This window comes from Fusarium mangiferae, assembly GCF_900044065.1.
Source record: "Fusarium mangiferae strain MRC7560 genome assembly, contig: FMAN_scaffold001, whole genome shotgun sequence".
In the NCBI taxonomy this organism is placed as follows: Eukaryota; Fungi; Ascomycota; class Sordariomycetes; order Hypocreales; family Nectriaceae; genus Fusarium; species Fusarium mangiferae.
Window position 1 is genome coordinate 1067360 of NW_024573921.1, and position 18858 is coordinate 1086217.

Here is an 18858-nt window from a genome sequence, read left to right on the forward strand (position 1 = left end):
GACAATTGGGCTAAACTGAACCGGCAAGCGCTGTGACGCTGCAACTGAGGTGACGACGAGTTAAACTCTCTGCATCTGGCGATGCTGTGTGCGTTCGAACTTCTGTGACGACTTGGCTAACGTGAGGCTTTGTCGGGGCCACGAGCAAAAAATGAAGAGCGCAATTGGTTATTACTAAATGATTAGGAGTCTCGGAACAAGTTGGGCGCAGCAAAGAGAAGCACCCTTGCGGACCCTGCGGGTATTTTACACGCGGGGACAACGATTGCCGAGTCTGGTTGGCGGAAATAGTCCTGTCCTGTTCCTATTCTTGCTGAGTTGGATAAGGATCTGCGTGTAAGGAAGCAGCCAAGGCTTGGAAATGGGGAAATGATATGATGTTGAGAATATGAAGGCTTAGAAAGGAAAGTATGGGTCGTGAGGATATGAAAGTACAAGCAGAGAAGGGTCAGAGGGCGAAGGAATGAACCGAGCGAGAGCGCATGATGAATGAGAGGTTGAGAAATTGGGCAGTCAGATCAAAGAAAAAAGGACTGGTAGCTGAAATGACGGTACCGGGGGCGGTCTTGGCGTCCTTGTTGGGTTACTAACGAACGCCACTTGAAAAACGGCCTAATCGTTTAAACAAGGCAAAGACATAACATACCGATAGAATCGGGAGACAAGCCCGGTCCCTTTCCATGACCAGCAAAGAGAGTATGTATCCACGACTCTGGAGGGTATTTGGAGGGACATCCGGATTCCTTGATGAGCGCATATGACCTTTCCCTCGGTACAGCCCCTGACTCTCACGAGATAGAAAGCTCGGTAACTCAGCTCGCCACGGCCCGCTTATGGACTTTGATTGCGCAAGAAAGATGCATTCTCGAACCAATAGGGTGCCAAACCTGAAAACGCCTCCGATGCACCCTCCGACCACTTGGATTGAGATTTCGCTCTCGTTTGGTCTGTGTTCCTGGACGACAGGGTACTTAGGGATTGATGCTGAAAGTTGTAAGGAAAGGGGCTAACAATTCATTAAATATTTCGAGCATCAAGGCAACTAGACGCGAATTTCTTTTTACCACGCAACAGTCGTTGATCTTGGTTCCGCGGCCTCTCATAGATCCATCCACATCAGAGCTGTCTGGTGATCCCATAGCCATCAGAAGCCACAAGAGCCATTTCTTTTGCGGTAACGTAGCACTGTCAATGGTCTGCTTATTAGGCTTAGACGCCGAGATGTGGAAATGTTGATCGAATGAATGAATGAATGCAAATTAAAACTGCGTCTGAACGAAACTTGGTTGTCACGCCGTCGAGGAACGGTGCAACTGCCGAAGTCAATGGAAAGTCACTTGGTTCACGGCAGGGGCCTAAAAAGACGACATTCCGTTGAGCAAGCAGGTGAGAGAAAATACTGGGTCATAGTCAATAAGCAGTTGGCACTCCAACGACTCGATAAAGAGAGTCGGTGGATGAGTGAGTATTGACTGAAGATATGACTGTGAGGGTAATTGACGAGATCAATAATCAGCAATCAAATACCATAAGCTCAAGGTAATCGACCGATACGGAGTATAGGTACCGTTGATTTTTAGAGGATAGGTGGAGCTAGTCAACAACTACGTCACCAATATGTACCTATTTTGAACCAGGACGCATGAGGTATCTACTAAGTTAAAGAGGCTATGCAGAGAAGGGATTTCTCACTTAGACTGCTTTTAGAAGAATATTCACCCCAAGCGTTTGCTGTGCAGAATAAGTCATTGTCTTGAAAGCAAGTATAAGGTAGTCTATATTTTGTGGTACTATTTCTCCGTAAGAGTACCTTATAGAGTAGATCATGTTCATTGAAACCCTTTCAGTAAGCCCAGCCCCACCTTTCTGTTAGCCCAGGAACAAACAAAAGCCTGGGGTCGAGTTTGTGACTACTCGAATCCATCCAGCTATTCTTCTCCACATCTTGCACTTACTGTACATCTTTCGCATCAAAAGTACGACCCAAGGATACAGAACATGGCGATCGATAAAATTGTTACGGACCCAAGGCTTTGCGCAGTCTTGCAGATCTCAGACCAGGCACGCGACCAGGCTAGCGCACTCCTCACTCTGGGCGAACAATCATACAGCGAAGGGCCTCCTTCAGCAGAAGCGCAAGCTGAAATCGCCAAGCAGCAAAAACTCCTTTTCACGACCATGGCGCATCTGAAAGGACTGCACCGAAACGTCTGTTTCTCCGCACGTGAGACCAAGTCCCAGACTGCCGAGTCGCGTCAAGAAGTCGACCGCCTGCATCTCCAGCTTCAGAATCTGTATTACGAACAACGACACCTCCAAGGAGAGATTACAGCATGCGAATCCTACGAGTAAGCCCTTGTACATTGACTCCAGTCGCAGCTGGGAGTCGAGTGCAGCATTTCATTAACAAATCATAGCCACAAGTACCAACAATTACCTCTTATTCCTGTCGAGGAATTCCTTGCCCAGCATCCCGAACACGAGAATGATGACGAGAATACCTTGATGGTTGCGCGCATAGATCACGAACGGTCTGAGCGTGAAGCTCTGGAGCAACAGCGACAGGAGCTGCTTAAGCGAAAACAGAAGCTGATTGCGGATAACAAAAGAAGGAAGGATGACCTTGCCAACTTGGATAATGATTTGGAAAAGTTCATTGATGCAAGTTTCTTGACGCCGGTTTTCCTAGTCACGATTTGGCTTTTGTACTAACCTTTTCCTAGGCTGCCAAACCGATTCAGAAGCTATTTGAAAAGGCACCCTAAATAACGACTTTCCTGGAGGACATGCAGAACTATGGTGGTTTTCGCCCAGTATACGCTTCTGAGCCAGTCTTGAGCTGACATCACGGCGTAAGGGGAAACGCGTGAGTGTTGGATATCGAGGCTCATGCTGCAAACTTGATGGAAATCACCTGTAGAATTGCCGGTTGGCGTACGGCGTTGATGGACCTGAATGAAACCGCAAGGGAGGGGCTTTGCCACGGAGAGTAACGTTACAAGATTTCCTAAACATAAGATACCCATTGAAAGAGAAATCCGCAGAAATCGGCAAGTGTTCCCATCGAATCTTGATCTGTGATAGTCCGAGGTTTCTGTTATTTTCGCGAAAAGGCAGTTTGGCAGTTGGCATGCTTTATTCTTTCATTGAAACCCTTAGTCTTCAGTTGTATGTCCAAGCGAAGACTGTTTTCAGTATCCAAGTGCAATATGGCCGCCCCGACCCGTGTTTACTGTAAGCGCGACACTTGCCTCAGGATTGATACCCAACTTAACTAGGAGAGCAGCATTAGCAGCATCACGATTGCGACTGTGATCCTACGCCGATACAGAATTCATGGTTGTTTTCCCGTTCTTCCACAAGCAAACCATGCGTTATGTCTCACCTCAGTTGAGGAGGAGCCCATAGAACAAGAAAGCTCTACAGTAAGGGGCCAAATATGCTCAATACGGTCCATTAAATATATACTGTACCTAAGTTATATTAAACTTTTTTCCTCCCCCCCCTTTTTTTTTTTTTTTTTTTTTTTTTTTTTTTTTTTTTTTTTTTTGCTTTTCTACATCTCGAGCTTAGAGAGGCATAGCTTCTCGNTATATACTGTACCTAAGTTATATTAAACTTTTTTTCCCCCCCCCCCTTTTTTTTTTTTTTTTTTTTTTTTTGGCAGTTCAGAGGTCTCAGCTTTGCTACATCTCGAGCTTAGAGAGGCATAGCTTCTCGCTATCCGAAAATTCACATGGGTAGACATCCGAAAATGCAAGGGATCCAATCACTCAACCCCGTGGGCCAATGATAGTCATGTAACATCAACGAGACTCTACACAACCACGTCGACTACCAAGTACATTGAATTGGATGCTGGCTTGTCTGGCTACAGCCAATGGATCGCAGACCCCTTGGGTAGATATCTAAAAGACAATCACCAGCCGCGGTCGAACTCCCACCCGTGACCGGACTTGGACCCATAGGTATCTGGCGGGATCCTCAACCACTGATAGAGGCGCGTGTTGTGGTTACGGCCTGCGATTGACAGAGGTTTCTCATGCTATCAATTAAGACCAAGGAAATGTTACAATGGCCAGGCAGCCACTAGAGAGCTGAGCGAGCCTCGTGGACACAGCCTCGAGCCAGTCAAAATTGCTGCATAGCAACGTTGTCGGACAGGCATCAACCAAAGGCCAAGCGTCTTACATCAATTTCGTCACTCTTCATCTCAATTTCCATTGAGATCATGAGCATCAATCGATGTCAAGCCGATCAGTGGTCTTCTGTGTAGGACTGACACAGAATGTGGTTTCTGAGACACACCAAAGGTGCCAAATCTTGTCTGGGATATACACATCGCCATGCCACTGACCAAGAGCAACTAGACCTTACGACAGCCGACCTTGGGTTGGTGAGAAGCAGTACTCTCATCTAGGCGCATTGACCTAAGCCTTGCGTGCAGATCAGCTTTTGATTTGTGTCAACAGAGAGGCTTTGGATTGCGGGCAAGGCATTGCCATGGAACAGCGTAGAAATGAATGAACAAGTACATGGATTAGAGACAAGAACTTGCCAGGAACTCTGAATCGAGAAGTGCCACACTTTCTAGATAATCTCATTTCTGAGCACATAGTTTGCTTCGTCTTGACGTCAAGTACCTGGGTTTGAGGTGTTGAAGTCGGACATTAAGCTTCATGAGCAACTTGAATCCTATGGGTCTTCATGGTCGAAAACGACTGAGTGCAGTACATCTCAGCACTCGAGGTAGCTCTGGCTTGGAGCCATGGCTCCTGGGCCTGCATCACGTTGATTGGGGACAGAAAACATGGTATCCTCGTTACACCATGGGCAATTGATCCCTTGTGAGTGGCCAAAGATAATCCTAAGCCAAAGTCAAGGGGTCCGAGTCAGGTCCACTCGCCATGATTCATAAATGCTTAGCAGATGTATAGTTAATGAGCTTGTTTGCTAAGTCTCATTAGCTTATTATTAGACTACAGAAACAGAGAAACCATGTTGACCGCTATCGACCCCAGTTTCAATCCGAGATACTGCTAGTCCAAGTTGCTTGGTATGGAGTCGATGGTTGGTTCGCAAGCAGCATGACGATCAAGCCTCACGGTATCATGTCCCATGTTGCCCACCCCATATTTCGGCACATGGGGCGTGGATCTTCAGTAAGATGTTATCTTGTTCTTCTGGCCGAATCAGAAAAGCTAGAACATAGCGCGTGCCATAAGGGTTGGTAACCATTATTGAGATCTGGAGGCTGGCGAATACCCTGTGTCTCGTGCCCTTGACTTGACCATCATGACCATCATGACCACCCCATGTCTTTTTGTTCTCTGATCTCTCAGAGCTAACTCCCTTTAGATTTCATGTTAATTTTCGGATTGTGAAATCGGATGAGCATAGCTTACTTTGCTTAGCCTACCTCAGATCGACCAGGCGAATATCTCTCAGTAGCCTCCCACTTACACATGCATTTTCAACGTCATCCCGCCTGCTTTGTCTTTCTTTCTTATCTTGCTTTCCAGTTAACAAATCCTTGCTCTGGCCGACCTGGTCTATGCAAACTATTATTGTTTTGCGTTCTCTCTTCGGACCTGAGCCAAACGCCTGGACTACTCGGGCTCTCTCGAACCACATCGAAGCTTCAAATATCCAAGAAACCATATCTTTTATCTTACACAGCATGTCGTTGTTCACATGGTTCGCACAACGCGCAGGGGGATTAAGTATGATCACGCTAAGTGCTCTCTGCTATTGGGTCATATACCACGATGCCTCTCTTGAACAATACCGAAATGAAGGCAAACAGCCTGCCTCCCAATATCCTTCAGATTCTGCCATAGGTGCTGGTATTTGGAGCTTCTTCTTCGCATATTACTGCCTTTTTGTTCATATACTGGTTTGCATTTTCCCTCTCCGAGCCTGCTGGACTATCTGGACTCTCACCCAATCCATGAAAAGAGCAGCGCGTAGCGATTCATTACTTGATCTGAAAAAGCTCGCTTCACGTCGGGACTCCTATACTTCCGTGTCGAGCTCCGAGACTCTCAGATCCAGTCCAGACAGTCCAGCTTCCTCCACTACCAGTGAAGCCGGCGATTACGATCCTGAATATTACACAGACGGCGTGCCGGGAGCTTATGACAACGTCGTTCATGTCATCATCATTCCAAACTACAAAGAAGAGGTTGGCACACTCAGGGAGACCCTCGATGTTCTGTCATCCCATCCTCAGGCTCATTATTCATATGATGTAAGATTTTATCTTTCTTGAATGTCAAAGCACAACCGTGTACCAGTATCTCATAAATATGTCAGACTCGTCTATTAAAGTCTCTCACTGATATTTCTCACTAGGTCTATCTTGGAATGGAACACAGAGAGAGTAGCGCCGAAACGAAGGCTCTTGGACTGATACAGGAGTTCGCGAAGAAGTTCAGATTCCTTGACTTCACACTTCACCCATCAGAAATCCCGGGTGAAGCCGCTGGCAAAGGCAGCAATCTCGCATGGGCTGCTCGCAAGCTGAGCGAGAGGTACTCAGAAGCCGTGAGGAAGAACGTTATAATCACTGGTATTGATGGTACGCCAGTTAGGAAACTAACACTTTATCCTCGCCCGCTCATTGCTGACTCGTGGATTCTCTAGCCGATAGCCATCTTTCATCGAACTACTTTACCCTTCTGACAAATATGCACTTATCCTATTCCGAAACCGCATTGACTACCATCTACTCGGCTCCTATTATTTTCGACAGGAACGCACATTGTGTTCCGTCTCTTGTCCGTGTTGCTGATATACTCTGGGGCGCTGCTGGTATGTCTGGCTTGTACCCTGGGTCTTCTATTTCTCCGCCTACATCCGTCTACTCTCTTCCTCTAGATTTGGTTGACCGGGTTGGCGGATGGGATTGTGGCAGCGAGGCCATCGGTGAGGACCTGCATATGTATATCAAGTGTTTTTTCGCCCTCAATGGCAACTTAACCAGTCGAGTCATCTATAGCCCTGTCAGCCAAAGTAACGTCACGGGAGGTGGAGGGCTACTGAACGACACTCGCGCTCGTTATAAACAGGCTCTTCGTCATATGTGGGGTGCTCTTGATACTGGCTTTGCGCTTCGTAAACTGGTTCAGCTGTGGCAAGATCGCAAGCAAACCTGCCGTTCCTATCAACCCCTTCACTACACCATCTCAGATGCCGATCATCTTGCCTTTCCCGAAAGCTCCGCAAGCGATGAGAACAGTGGTCAGGCCTATGACAACGGCATCTTCTCAAGCATCCACAAGGAAACTATTCAACACCCCCACTGGGAAAATGTTTTCTATATGCTGCATCGCCTTTTCGAAGCTCACTTTCTTCCCGTTCATATGGCTATCCTGGTTCTTTCGTCAGCACTTTATGTAAAGCTCACAGAAGGCAATGGAGACCCACGAAGCCTGGCTTGGATTTTTAGCTGGTGTAATCTTGTTCGTATTTACGGTTTCTTTCAAATTGGGGTCTACGTGTCTCTATACGAAAGTTTCCACCAGACAGGAGTCGCCAGCCGGGAGAGAGAAATGGTCAAGGCTGGACTGGCAAACGGGATGGACTTTTCCCGACGATCTCTCAAGAACAACTGGTATGACTACTTTGCGATTCCCGTCGTCGCTCCTCTATATGGCACCATACCCAGTGCTCAAGCTTTGATTTGCCAGCTTTGGGACCAAGACCTTGTTTATACTGTGAGCAAGAAGGCAACACGGCGTCAAATACCCGGCGTGAAGGTTGACAACATGGCCTAAGACCAGAAATGCTGTCGTCGTGGCCCCTGGGGTCTTGACGTGCCAAGCAACAGTTTATGATGATGATGATGATGGGTACATATGGCAAGTCTCACAACTAATATGGGGAAGAATATATACCAATGACTTGGTTAGTCAGGAAAGCTTCCATGCATTTGGCAAGGGTACTTACCACTTTGAATGATGGTCGGTTTGTTTAAGAGATCATCCCGAAGCGTGCTCAGAACGATATACATAATGTTCTAATTCGAGGAGAGGCAGATGGATATATGATGCATGGTTTTGTGCCTAATAAATTACTTACTCTTCACCACCTACTTAAAGATGTTATACAGTTCTAAATATTACATGGGGTCTGGAAAAGATTGAGGACAAAACATCTTGCTTTAACACTATAAGCTTATGCCACGCCTATTTGGATGGAAAGCTACAGATCTTAAGATTGAATCATTTTGAACTCATAGGTGTAATACCATATCATAATTACTTCCTGACAAGTTGAATAACGCCACCTTGCATAAGAGAGAACGTCGGAGAGCCCGCCGGAGTGGAGCCCTCTGGTGCCGAAACGCATCGGATATTAAAGTCAGTTGAACCAATGAGAAGACAGCTGAGTGACGGATTCAGCATTTGGAATCAATGTTTGTTAAAAACTGCATGACATTATTCTTAAAGAATGCCTAGCTCATACGGGCTGTAAGTCGAAGGGGTGGTCAACGGAGACACCCTTTAAAACTATTTAAGATAACGTACATTTAAAGAGCAAAGAACATAGAGTACCTTTATTTATCATCCGAAACCTACGAGTATTACCTCAATATCTACCGCTCAATTTAGCAGAATTCATCATAGTCGTTTATACCAATGTCTTCGAAGCAGCTGCGCATTGGCGTTTTCATGCCCTCAAGCGTACAGCTACTTGATTTGGCAACTGTCGATGTTCTCGCCTCAATGTCCAAAGAATACCTTCGCCTCCTTCCTCTCCCCGCACACATTAGTGAAATAGCACCCAGCACCAAGATTACCTATATCACATCGCCAAAGTTGTTTCCAACCGTGAGCTTAACTGCAGATCTATCCGTCCGTGCATCACACACGTACGAGGATGATGACGTTGGTCCCGGCAAACTTGACATTATCGTCGTGCCTGGTACAGATCCAGCAGACGACTTTGAAGAGGCATCGACAAAGTGGCTAAGAGACCATTTCAACACCGGGGGCGTTGATGTATTGTGCGTCTGTACTGGTGTTTATCTATGCGGTGCTGCAGGCATTCTCGACAGCCGCCAGGTAAGTGGCCCTAGAGGGCTTCAGGATGAATTAATCCGAAAATACCCAAACGCACATTTCGTCGGGGAGGAGTATCGGTGGATTCAGGACGGTAACCTTTGGTCAAGCGGTATGTCTACGGCAGATCAAGATTAGGCCAGTTGCTTACAGAAACATCAGGTGGGATAACCAATGGCAATGATCTCATGGCTGCGTATGCTCAGGCACAGAACAAATATTGGCCAAAATCGATCTCTAAGCTGGGTGCGATGTTGGTCGATGTAGGTGATCGACCTCAGATTTACCATCAGAGCCAGCGCAAGTTCTTTACGGTATTCGCATGGCAAGTAATCCAGAGCTGGTTTTTCAGCCTGGTGCCATTTGGGAAAGGTTTATTTAGGGCGAATAATGATTCCTCCTAAACACCTACCTCGGTGTACCCGAACATGCATGTATAATCTCAAATCACCCGCCTTAACCCATGAACGACATTCAACTCTCAGATATTCACTGAGCACAGAATCATGCTGTTAAGATAAATGTGGATTGACGGAATTCGGTTCGACTTATTGTTTAATTCCCGGATTCTTTTAAATATATATATTAAAGGAGTCTATGATTCTATTAAAATCTATAAATACTTAAGTCCTTTTTTCTTTAACGTAGATATCTTAAGTTTCTTACCTCCCCTTATTAAGCGTCCTACCTTCGTATACTGTTTAAAACCCGTCAAGGTCCTCTATAAGGCACTCAGAACGGCGAGAAAGGTTTACCAAATCTAACCAATGATGCCTACCAACCCAGATATGTAATTGTGTCAGTCCAGAATTTTCTGACGCTTCCCCAGTCGTCTTGCCAGCATGCTAAGGCGGCCTCGCGGAGCAAGAAAACATCAAGGCCTTGATATAGGGTGTCAAAATAACCTTAGCAAAGGTATTCTAAACTTATGCTAAGTTGCCTAAGTCTTTTTGTCATTCAGAACCTAGAACGGGAGGACGGCTCTGTTCACAACTTCTTAGTGGAGCTTGCGGCGGGAAAATCTGCACCAAAGCGGAGACAAGGTAACTCGTGTTGCTGTGACAGTGAACACCCCACTACGATAAGAACCTTTATCGTGGAGTTCTATTGGTTGTACGCGTGGGGCCCTTGTTGAGCCCCGAAAAAAATTTCGAAGCTCTGGAGTTGCTTCTCGATTCTTGGTTTTCTTCTTTTGCAGGAGCGAGATTCTTATGAAAACCTCACTCTATCACCATTCCTCATCCTTCCACTCACTTTTCTGTTTTCTTGCTTCTTTCCGGAATACGCTTTACATTTCATCCTACGTTTGAAACAAAAGTAATTATATAACCGCCACAATGTCCGCTGTTCCTGGTCCCGTCTATGGCCTCGAGGTCCCTCCTGGAGAGATCTTAATTCCAGCCACCATGGAATTTCCTGCCTCTGTAAGTTCTTCTCCGTCGCGCTGGATCTTTTTTGATGCGAAGCAATGCGCTGCTTTGCGCTAGCTCGCTTTCAGTTGGCGGCGCATCATTTGCGACAGCAGTTCAGTATGGTCTTGAGCTCATAGTTCTAACCGTGAAATCATACAGTTCCGCATTACCATGGCTGCTGTTGACCCTACCGAAGAGCCTGAGGCCGACGGTGAGGGCAACATTCCTACTGTTCCTCGATCCACCCTGCGCCTCGTCAAGCGTGCTCTCCCTGGTCTCGATGAGGATGAGGATGATGAGATCGATGATGAGTACATGAAGGCTCTCCTCGCCGGCTCCGACGATGAGGAAGACTCTGATGAGGAGGCCAACGGTGGCCCTAGCGACCCCGTCAAGGCCAAGAAGCAGAGGCAGGCTGCCGCCATCAAGAAACTTCTTGAATCTGCTCAGGAGGAATCTGATGAGGAGATGGAGGATGCTAAGCCCAACGGCAAGGCCAAGGGCAAGGCGAAGGCTACAGAGGAGGACGAAGAGGAGGATGACGACTCCGATGATGACAGCGAAGAGGGTGCCGATCTTGAGAACTTCGTCATCTGCACTCTCGATACTGAACGAGTGAGTCTATGGAAGCATAACCCCAGAACTGTCAGCTAACTTTTATGCAAGAACTACCAGCAACCCCTCGATATCACTGTCAACCATGGCGAGAAGGTTTTCTTTGTCGTTACTGGTACTCACACCATTTACCTCACCGGTAACTACATCATGGACGATGATGAGGATGATGAGGATGAGGATGAGGATGACTACGATCTTTCCCCCGATGAGCTTGAGTATGCCCTCGAGGGTGAGGAAAGCGACGAGAGTGACGAACTTGATGGTGTCCAGGACCCCCGTGTTCAGGAGATTGAGTCTGACGAGGAGGAGGCCCCCAAGCTCGTTTCCGTCCAAAAGGGCAAGAACAAGCGCGCCGCTGAAGAGGCTACCGAGGGTCTTGACGAGCTCATCTCCAAGGATGATGCCAAACTGTCCAAGAAGCAACAGAAGAAGCTCAAGAACAACAAGGGCGAGGCTGTTGCTACCGAGGAGAAGAAGGACGCCAAGAAGGTTCAATTCGCAAAGAACCTCGAACAGGGTCCCACTGGCTCTGCTGAGAAGGCCAAGCAGGGCAAGGCCACCACCGGTGTCAAGGTTGTCCAGGGCGTGACCATCGACGACCGAACTATTGGCAATGGCCGTACTGTTAAGAATGGTGACACTGTTGGTGTCCGATATATCGGCAAGCTCCAGAACGGAAAGCAATTCGATGGTAAGTAACTAGCTTCCGTGGTATCTTCAACTTGATTAACACATTGATAGCCAACAAGAAGGGCAAGCCTTTCTCCTTCAAGGCTGGCAAGGGACAAGTGATCAAGGGCTGGGACATTGGTGTTATTGGCATGGCTATTGGTGGTGAGCGCCGTCTCACTATCCCCGCTCATCTTGCCTACGGTTCCCGTGGCCTTCCTGGCATTCCCGCCAATAGCACATTGATCTTCGATGTCAAGCTTCTTGAGATCAAGTGAGTGTAGCGTAGCATATGCCTCCACTCACTCGACACCAAGCCGACTTGCTACCGACCTCGTGACATAATACCCCCAAAAGAGGTGGCAGAATTTGGCGACAAGTTGATGACGTCGTGGACGCCTGTATTCCCCAGGCTTCATATATCATATCTGCTGTTCACCCGGTGTGGTTGTTCTGCATGCGAGGATAAGAGAGCCCAGACTTGTACATTCTGCCGAGGGCCGTCGGTGTTGAGAGCAGAGTCAAGACGGCCATTTAGAAAGGCAAAACAGGAATGATGTGGCGAGGACCGTCCCCGTTGCATGACATGAAATGGCGTACGATAAAAAGGGTTATGCTTGCGCTTTGCTATTGATGGCGGGATAATTTTCCTGTGCCTGAAAGGATTTTGTAAGGTTATACAGATAAAATACTATTTCTTTCCTTTTCATTTGGTGTTTTCTCCCTGCCGATCCTTCTTTGTATTGATTTCATTATACCATTCATGAGAAGTCGTGGATGTCGAACCTTCCACCCAGCTTGAGGTAGGTTCATCTCCTTCTGACTCAACGGCCCCCCGACTCTGCTCCACAACAAGATCGCCGAGAGAAAACTCGAGCGCCATTCTCTCCGCATCTGGCTACTGCATTATCTTATTAGACGCGGCCTGCCCTCGGATGTTGATGGATGCAGTGCTAAATTTATCTTTATTGACTACCCTGGAGCATGATGGCACCAACCTTGCTCAAGAAAGCCAGTCAACAATTCGTTCGTCTTTCGTCCTGCGATTCGAAGACTATCATTGAAGCATCTCCAGGATCCGAATTGAATGTTGTAGACGGATCAGAGGCGCAAACTTCGTGGAAGTTTCGCACTGGCGGTTCAAAAAGATGGGCACCTTTTCGGGGTGCCTTCAAGAATATGAGAAAAAACGCACGCAGTCGTAAGCCGTCTTACTTGTCCGGTTTATATCCCATTAACGTGCAGTAGGTGCCGAACTATCCAAAGATGCTCATGACTTCGCCGAGGACCAAGCCAAAAACCATTTACTTTTCAGATCTGTCCCAAGACTGGAACGTGGAACGAGAAGTCCAGAGGCAAAGGAAGTAGTAACACGAAAGTTGGGGTTGCATCCCACGGCTATGGCATCAAACTCTACTTTGGTAATCCGAAACTCGCCAAAACGAGCACGAAGCTCTTTACAGCTGGTCAATCCTACTCCTTCCAGTGGACTAATCACTCCGCCCTCTTCTGAGGCAAGCGATACAGTCACAACAGCCGATGAAAGGTCCACAGCGAAAACGTCGATGGAATCATCTATGCTACCGAACTAGGAAATCATGGATAGACGATACAATAGGCGAAATCCATGGACCCGCTCAAGCCCTGAAGGCCGCGCTCTCAGTACTATTCCTGAAGCCGGTGTTGTTCAGGCTCGACCTACCATTGCAACTGTAGAGAGGGCATCCGCCGCCAAGATTTTCCTAGAGACTTACTTCAATGAACTTCTCTATAAACCAAATGCAAGATCTTTGCGGGGCCAGTGTCTCGAGTCTCAATTGTGCAACTATTTGCTAATGACACCGGAAGAGAAGGAGAAGATTCGGGTGCAATACAGAAGGCAGGAAACGTGCCATCTCAGAGAGTCGAGGGCAATGAGGGCAGGTTCTTTGGCTTACCATGGAAACCAGGACTCCTCCCCCTTGGTCAATAACTACGAGCCACTTCAAATTCTGGGCAAAGGCAGTTTTGGAGTAGTAAGACTGGTGCGTGAAAAGCCTGCCCCAGGGCATGCTTTCCCCGGCCAAGTCTATGCTATGAAAGTCATTCGAAAGACAGAAATGCTACGGAACAGCCAAGAAGGCCATTTGCGGGCTGAGAGGGATTTTCTTGTGGCTTCTGAAGGATCACAGTGGTTAGTACCAAAGCTGACCAACACTACAAGGTCACTGACTGACTGAAGCACCTTCTCAGGGCTGTTCCACTGATTGCCAGCTTTCAAGACACAACGAACCTCTATCTAGTGATGGAGTACATGCCTGGCGGCGATTTCCTCGGATTGCTCATTCGGCAAAACATTCTACAGGAACCCATTGCACAATTTTACATCGCAGAGATGATCCTTGCTGTTGAAGAGGCCCATCGTTTGAACTTTATTCACCGTGACATAAAACCAGACAACTTCCTCATATCCGCAACTGGTCATCTGAAAATATCCGACTTTGGGCTAGCATTTAATGATCACTGGTCCCACGACGCAGCATACTATAATACTCATCGATATTCCTTGGTCCGAAGACTAAATATTAACATAAATGGTGACGAGACGGATCAAAAAGGCAATAAGGATCTCCTGAAACATCTTGAGTGGTACCAGTCTCTTGTTTCTGGACTTGACAGGCACGGGAAACATCCATTGGCGAGTAACGAGGATTTGCGAAGTCTTATCGGTTGGAGAAACCGGCACGGTAACCGCACTGCTGCGCGTTCCGTCGTTGGTACCAGTCAATATATGGCTCCTGAAGTCGTTCTTAGTCAGAAATATGACGGGAGGTGTGACTAGTAGAGCATCGGCATCATCCTGTATGAATGCCTATACGGGCAGACACCCTTTCTAGCAGAAGAAGGACGCAAGCAGACGAAACAAAACATCGTTGTGCGTACGTCCGTATCAACTTGAACGAGGCAAATGACTAACAGCAACCGCAGGACTTCAAGAAGAACTTCCATTTTCCGCCCAGGCCATTCGTAAGCGACAAGTGCAAAGATCTCATCTGCCGCCTGATTCAAGAGAAGGATATTCGGCTGTGTTCAAGGAGGTATCAGGTCAAATACCGGGATTCGTTCAAAAGCTATGTGTTTCCCGATGATGCGGAAGATATCAAAGCGCATAGGTGGTTCAGAAACACGCCCTGGGATCGCCTACAATCAATGCCTCCTCCATTCACTCCGAATCTGAAGAGTGATGACGATGCACATTACTTCGATGAATCTGAACCGTTTGAAGACTGGTCTGAGTCGATACCCTCGGGCGTCTTTCTCAGATCGGAAGATGTCAAGGAGATACTTTTTGGATTTGACACACATGTGCAAGCAAAGGCTATGGAGCTAATCAAAATCCCGTTCGACGCGGCCAAGCTTCGAAGCATAGACCGTGATATTGATGCATCAAAGGAACTTCAGCCGAACGACAAGGCTACACTGAAGCAGTTTATTAGATTTTATGGCCATAAAGAGCGCAAACGACCAAGAGACATGTTGCTCCGGGACAAGGATACCAAAAAGACTTCATTGAGAATTCGAAAAGAGACGGCTTTCATGGGCTACACCTGGCGCCGGATGAGACCTGGTGGATATATCGATCCAAAAGTAACGGAGATTCCTAAAACGGACGAAAGCCAGGCATCGACACTGAACATTGAGCGTTGAATAAAAAGAAAACACAAGAAAAGAAAAGGAGGGCGGTATGAGATACGAGGGTTTTCAGCCCTCAGAAGCATTGTGGGTAGTATTACGAATAGACATTAAGAGTTAGACCTTATTGGCGCGTATACCTTCATCCTGATCCTCATTTCATCATCCTAGCCCTATGCAGAAACATCAAATCATTACCATAAAATTGAGCGTGCATTCTTCATTGTGATTTGGACCTTTGGTTGGTATTGCTGTACGAACCAGACTCTGTTAAAGCAGCTGGGTCACCAGATGCAACAGCTTTGGCATTGCGAATCTCCCACTCAAATTCCTTGAGGGCCCGGATCTCCCAAGAGAAGAAGAGCAGCGAGAGCAGACCATCGATAACACCAGCGACCAAGCTGAGACTACTGACCAGCATAAGGACAAATGCGACGTAGTTTCCAGGACTAAACCAAACAGCCACAAGACATGCTAGCCAGACAAACAATGCACCAAAGAAGTGCACACCTCGCCAGTAGCGCTGGCGAATCTCACGAGCATGGTATTTTTGTATCATTCCCAGAATTTCATCGTAGGTGGACGCGTGAAATGAATCGTGATTAGAGAAACGACCTCGCCTCAGTTGGGTATCGGGATCCGCAGTCTGCGCTGCGTCACCTGAGTGAATGCTGCTAGCCGGGCTACTGGAGGCCAAGTATGCGCCAGTTTGTAGAGCAGCAGATGGTGTTTCGGAACGGGGATCTGCTCTGATAGGCAATGGGGAAGGGGTATGCCGGACGAGGGTGGCTTGAACAGCAAAGTGGTCGGAGAGGGAACAAAGGAGATCAGGATGCCGCTCAGTCATTGAAACATGGGCCGACTTGACGATCCAGCCAGGAGCGGTAGCAGGAGCATCAGGGTCGATACCTGTTGAGGCAAAGATATAGTCGAGTCGCTGGCCGTGAGGATCAATCGTATCAGGTGGGACCTCGCAAAGATCGCCTCCTTTGAGCCGGTTCTGCTGGTTTTTGTTCCAGCGCCAGGTATTATAGACGGAATTGCTGGTTGCGCCATTCTCGAGGAGATTGAAGTCGGCTGTCGGTAATGGCCGATGACGATCCTTCTCAGATGGATGGTAGGCAGGGCCGAGAGCGCTATCAGGGTGTAATTTGCGCCAGACGTCATGAACAGGCGCATGTGTTGTTATTACACGGTGAAATATAGACAAGGGTAACATGTTGAAATCTCCCATTCCGATAACGAGATGTCCACGTTCAGCAGCGCCGCGCAAAAGTTTTGAAATCTCCCATGATTGCGCAACTCGATGACAATCGTATGTACTCACGGGCTCGGGCTCGTATGGGGAGTGAGTCTGGAGAATTCAAGTCAATTAACACGCCGAAAAGCGATATAACAGATTCAGACTCACATGTGTGTTGAAGACCTCAATAATGTCCTTTCTCCTTGGGCCAAAGCGAATTTTGGCGCAAGCAACACCCTTGCCTACATACCAGTCTCCTCTCCAAAATGCAGTTGGTCGTCCATTGAGGGGATACTTGAACATGGTACTCTCCTCGATCGGCCAGTGACTCAAGATGGCCAGACCGCCACCAAAAGCACCGCTGTGGTAGAACTTTCCATAGGGGAGAATCTGGCGAGTGTGATGCCGAATGGCTTGGTAATCCTCCTGTGTAAAACATTCCTGCAGAGAAACGATATGCGGTGTAGGGACAGCGTGTGCGATTCTATGGCCTATCTCGTCAAGTCTTGCAACTCGCTGGGTCGATATGTAGCGAAGACCCCAGCAGTTGAGGGTCAAGAGGTTGATCTCAGAGGGGAAATTATGAGCATCATCATGGTTGACGGCAATGGTGGAAGGCGTTGTGACATGCTCAGCAGCGTCACTTGCCATGACCATGGCGCCGGTGGAGTATGCGGAAGTAATGGTGACTGATATGTTTCGTAAATATCAGACAGTCGGAGAAAGAGGGTGAGACAAGGGACCGGGCATGGGACAAGTTTTGGATCCCAGGTTGGAGAGTGGAAATATTGAACGTGGCGCGATGCCTCGGCTGCTGGATATTAGTTAATTACTGAGATATGAGGGCATCGGCCAGGTGTCACTGGTATTAATTAGTGGTAGAGCCTAAGAAGCGTAAACCGGCAATAGTACAAATTAGTTACGATCGAAAACAAAATTCTAAAATGAGGGAGATGCGATGGACGGTGACCGCCAGGAAAAGGAGTGAGAACAACACGCGACGCGAAGGAGTCTAATGTGATAACTACTACCAGTAAATTAACAGAACACCAATTGAACCAATACCACAGCTCCTTCTTGTTTGGGGACACTGCCGGTACTTGGTCACCCGGACCATCCGCTCCAAGGAGGGAGGGGCCGATGCGTGGGGCTGATTACCGAACTGGATCCAGTCTAGCAGGTCTAGGTACGCTGCCCTCGGGGAGCAAGAAAACACAGGACCTTCATATGGGGTGCCAAAATAAACCTAGTAAAAGATATCCTAAACTTAGTGTAGATATTCTAAGTTTATGTAAAGTTACCTAAGTCTTTTTGTCATTTAGGATCAAGGTCTCGAGTTTTCTTTCCTCCCTTAGGCTGCCCTTGGGGAGCAAACATCAGATATTGATGCAGGGTGTTAAAATACACTCAGCAAAAGTTATCCTAAACTTAATAAAGATATACTAAATTTATGCTCATTTACTTTAATCTTTTTGTTATTTAGGATCAAGATCTTGAGTTTTCTTTTGTCCCCTAGGCTACTCTATAAGTTAATATGGGGGTTATAGATGTGGCCGGGGTGAAGGAAAGACAATTGGTGATAGAACTGCTATAGTCATAGCCGTGTTCCTCTTGATTCTGTTCAATGAGATGTTAGCATCATGATATAGTATGTTTGTTAGAGATTGCGTCTCTTAGCTAAAGTATCATCCACACCTGACGGCAAGATGCCAAACCAAATTCATCATATTGCTTCCTGACCTTATCAATAGGCTAAGTAAATAACCTCAGTCTTTTTCTCTCTTAACTAGGGCCAAGGTTCCAAGTTTTCTTACCTCCTTTAGTTTAGGTGGACTCTAACTTACTCTAAACGGGTTCAGCTCTCCCTTTGAACTAAGATAGAAGCTTCCAGGAACCCTGCAATTCTGCCGGTAAGATAAAGTTACCATGTCATCAGGTTCAGAGCCTCATCCTTCTCCTCACTCTTATTCTCACTCTCAATCTCAGCTGCCACATGCCGAGCTTCACCATTGGTTTGATACCCCTCATCGAACTTGAGAGACGCCATGCGTCATTCTTGGGTACCTATCCATTCATAGAACCATCTGGCAAAGTCCAGGCATGTACGGAACTCTTCACTTATAACCAATACTGCCCGGATCTATATTGAATTCCTCATGTCTGGTCCGACCATTGACTA

General features: G+C 47.2%; 6 protein-coding genes across 6 annotated transcripts; 5 read left to right on the forward strand and 1 right to left on the reverse strand.

The window, feature by feature from the left end:
- Nucleotides 1-1998: 1998 nt before the first annotated feature.
- Nucleotides 1999-2765, forward strand: FMAN_00858 (uncharacterized protein; the record flags this gene model as incomplete). Its single annotated transcript, XM_041828242.1, has 3 exons — nt 1999-2348; nt 2418-2679; nt 2724-2765. The coding sequence occupies 3 exons, from the start codon at nt 1999-2001 to the stop codon at nt 2763-2765; spliced, it is 654 nt and encodes a 217-aa protein (XP_041676191.1).
- Nucleotides 2766-5680: 2915 nt separating this feature from the next.
- FMAN_00859 (uncharacterized protein) lies at nt 5681-7838 on the forward strand (the record flags this gene model as incomplete). The annotated part of the gene is made up of 4 exons (XM_041828253.1): nt 5681-6250; nt 6355-6580; nt 6646-7718; nt 7785-7838. The coding sequence occupies 4 exons, from the start codon at nt 5681-5683 to the stop codon at nt 7836-7838; spliced, it is 1923 nt and encodes a 640-aa protein (XP_041676192.1).
- Nucleotides 7839-8642: 804 nt separating this feature from the next.
- On the forward strand, nt 8643-9469 carry FMAN_00860 (uncharacterized protein; the record flags this gene model as incomplete). Its single annotated transcript, XM_041828264.1, has 2 exons — nt 8643-9177; nt 9228-9469. 2 exons carry the CDS (start codon nt 8643-8645, stop codon nt 9467-9469), a joined length of 777 nt encoding a protein of 258 aa, XP_041676193.1.
- Nucleotides 9470-10402: 933 nt separating this feature from the next.
- FMAN_00861 (putative FPR3-prolyl cis-trans isomerase) lies at nt 10403-12042 on the forward strand (the record flags this gene model as incomplete). Its single annotated transcript, XM_041828275.1, has 4 exons — nt 10403-10489; nt 10637-11092; nt 11144-11786; nt 11837-12042. 4 exons carry the CDS (start codon nt 10403-10405, stop codon nt 12040-12042), a joined length of 1392 nt encoding a protein of 463 aa, XP_041676194.1.
- A 706-nt stretch (nt 12043-12748) lies between these two features.
- On the forward strand, nt 12749-15451 carry FMAN_00862 (uncharacterized protein; the record flags this gene model as incomplete). The annotated part of the gene is made up of 6 exons (XM_041828287.1): nt 12749-12965; nt 13013-13325; nt 13383-13937; nt 13997-14556; nt 14641-14678; nt 14732-15451. The coding sequence occupies 6 exons, from the start codon at nt 12749-12751 to the stop codon at nt 15449-15451; spliced, it is 2403 nt and encodes an 800-aa protein (XP_041676195.1).
- A 205-nt stretch (nt 15452-15656) lies between these two features.
- FMAN_00863 (uncharacterized protein) lies at nt 15657-17336 on the reverse strand (the record flags this gene model as incomplete). Its single annotated transcript, XM_041828298.1, has 2 exons — nt 15657-16790; nt 16848-17336. 2 exons carry the CDS (start codon nt 17334-17336, stop codon nt 15657-15659), a joined length of 1623 nt encoding a protein of 540 aa, XP_041676196.1.
- Between the last annotated feature and the right edge of the window lie 1522 nt (nt 17337-18858).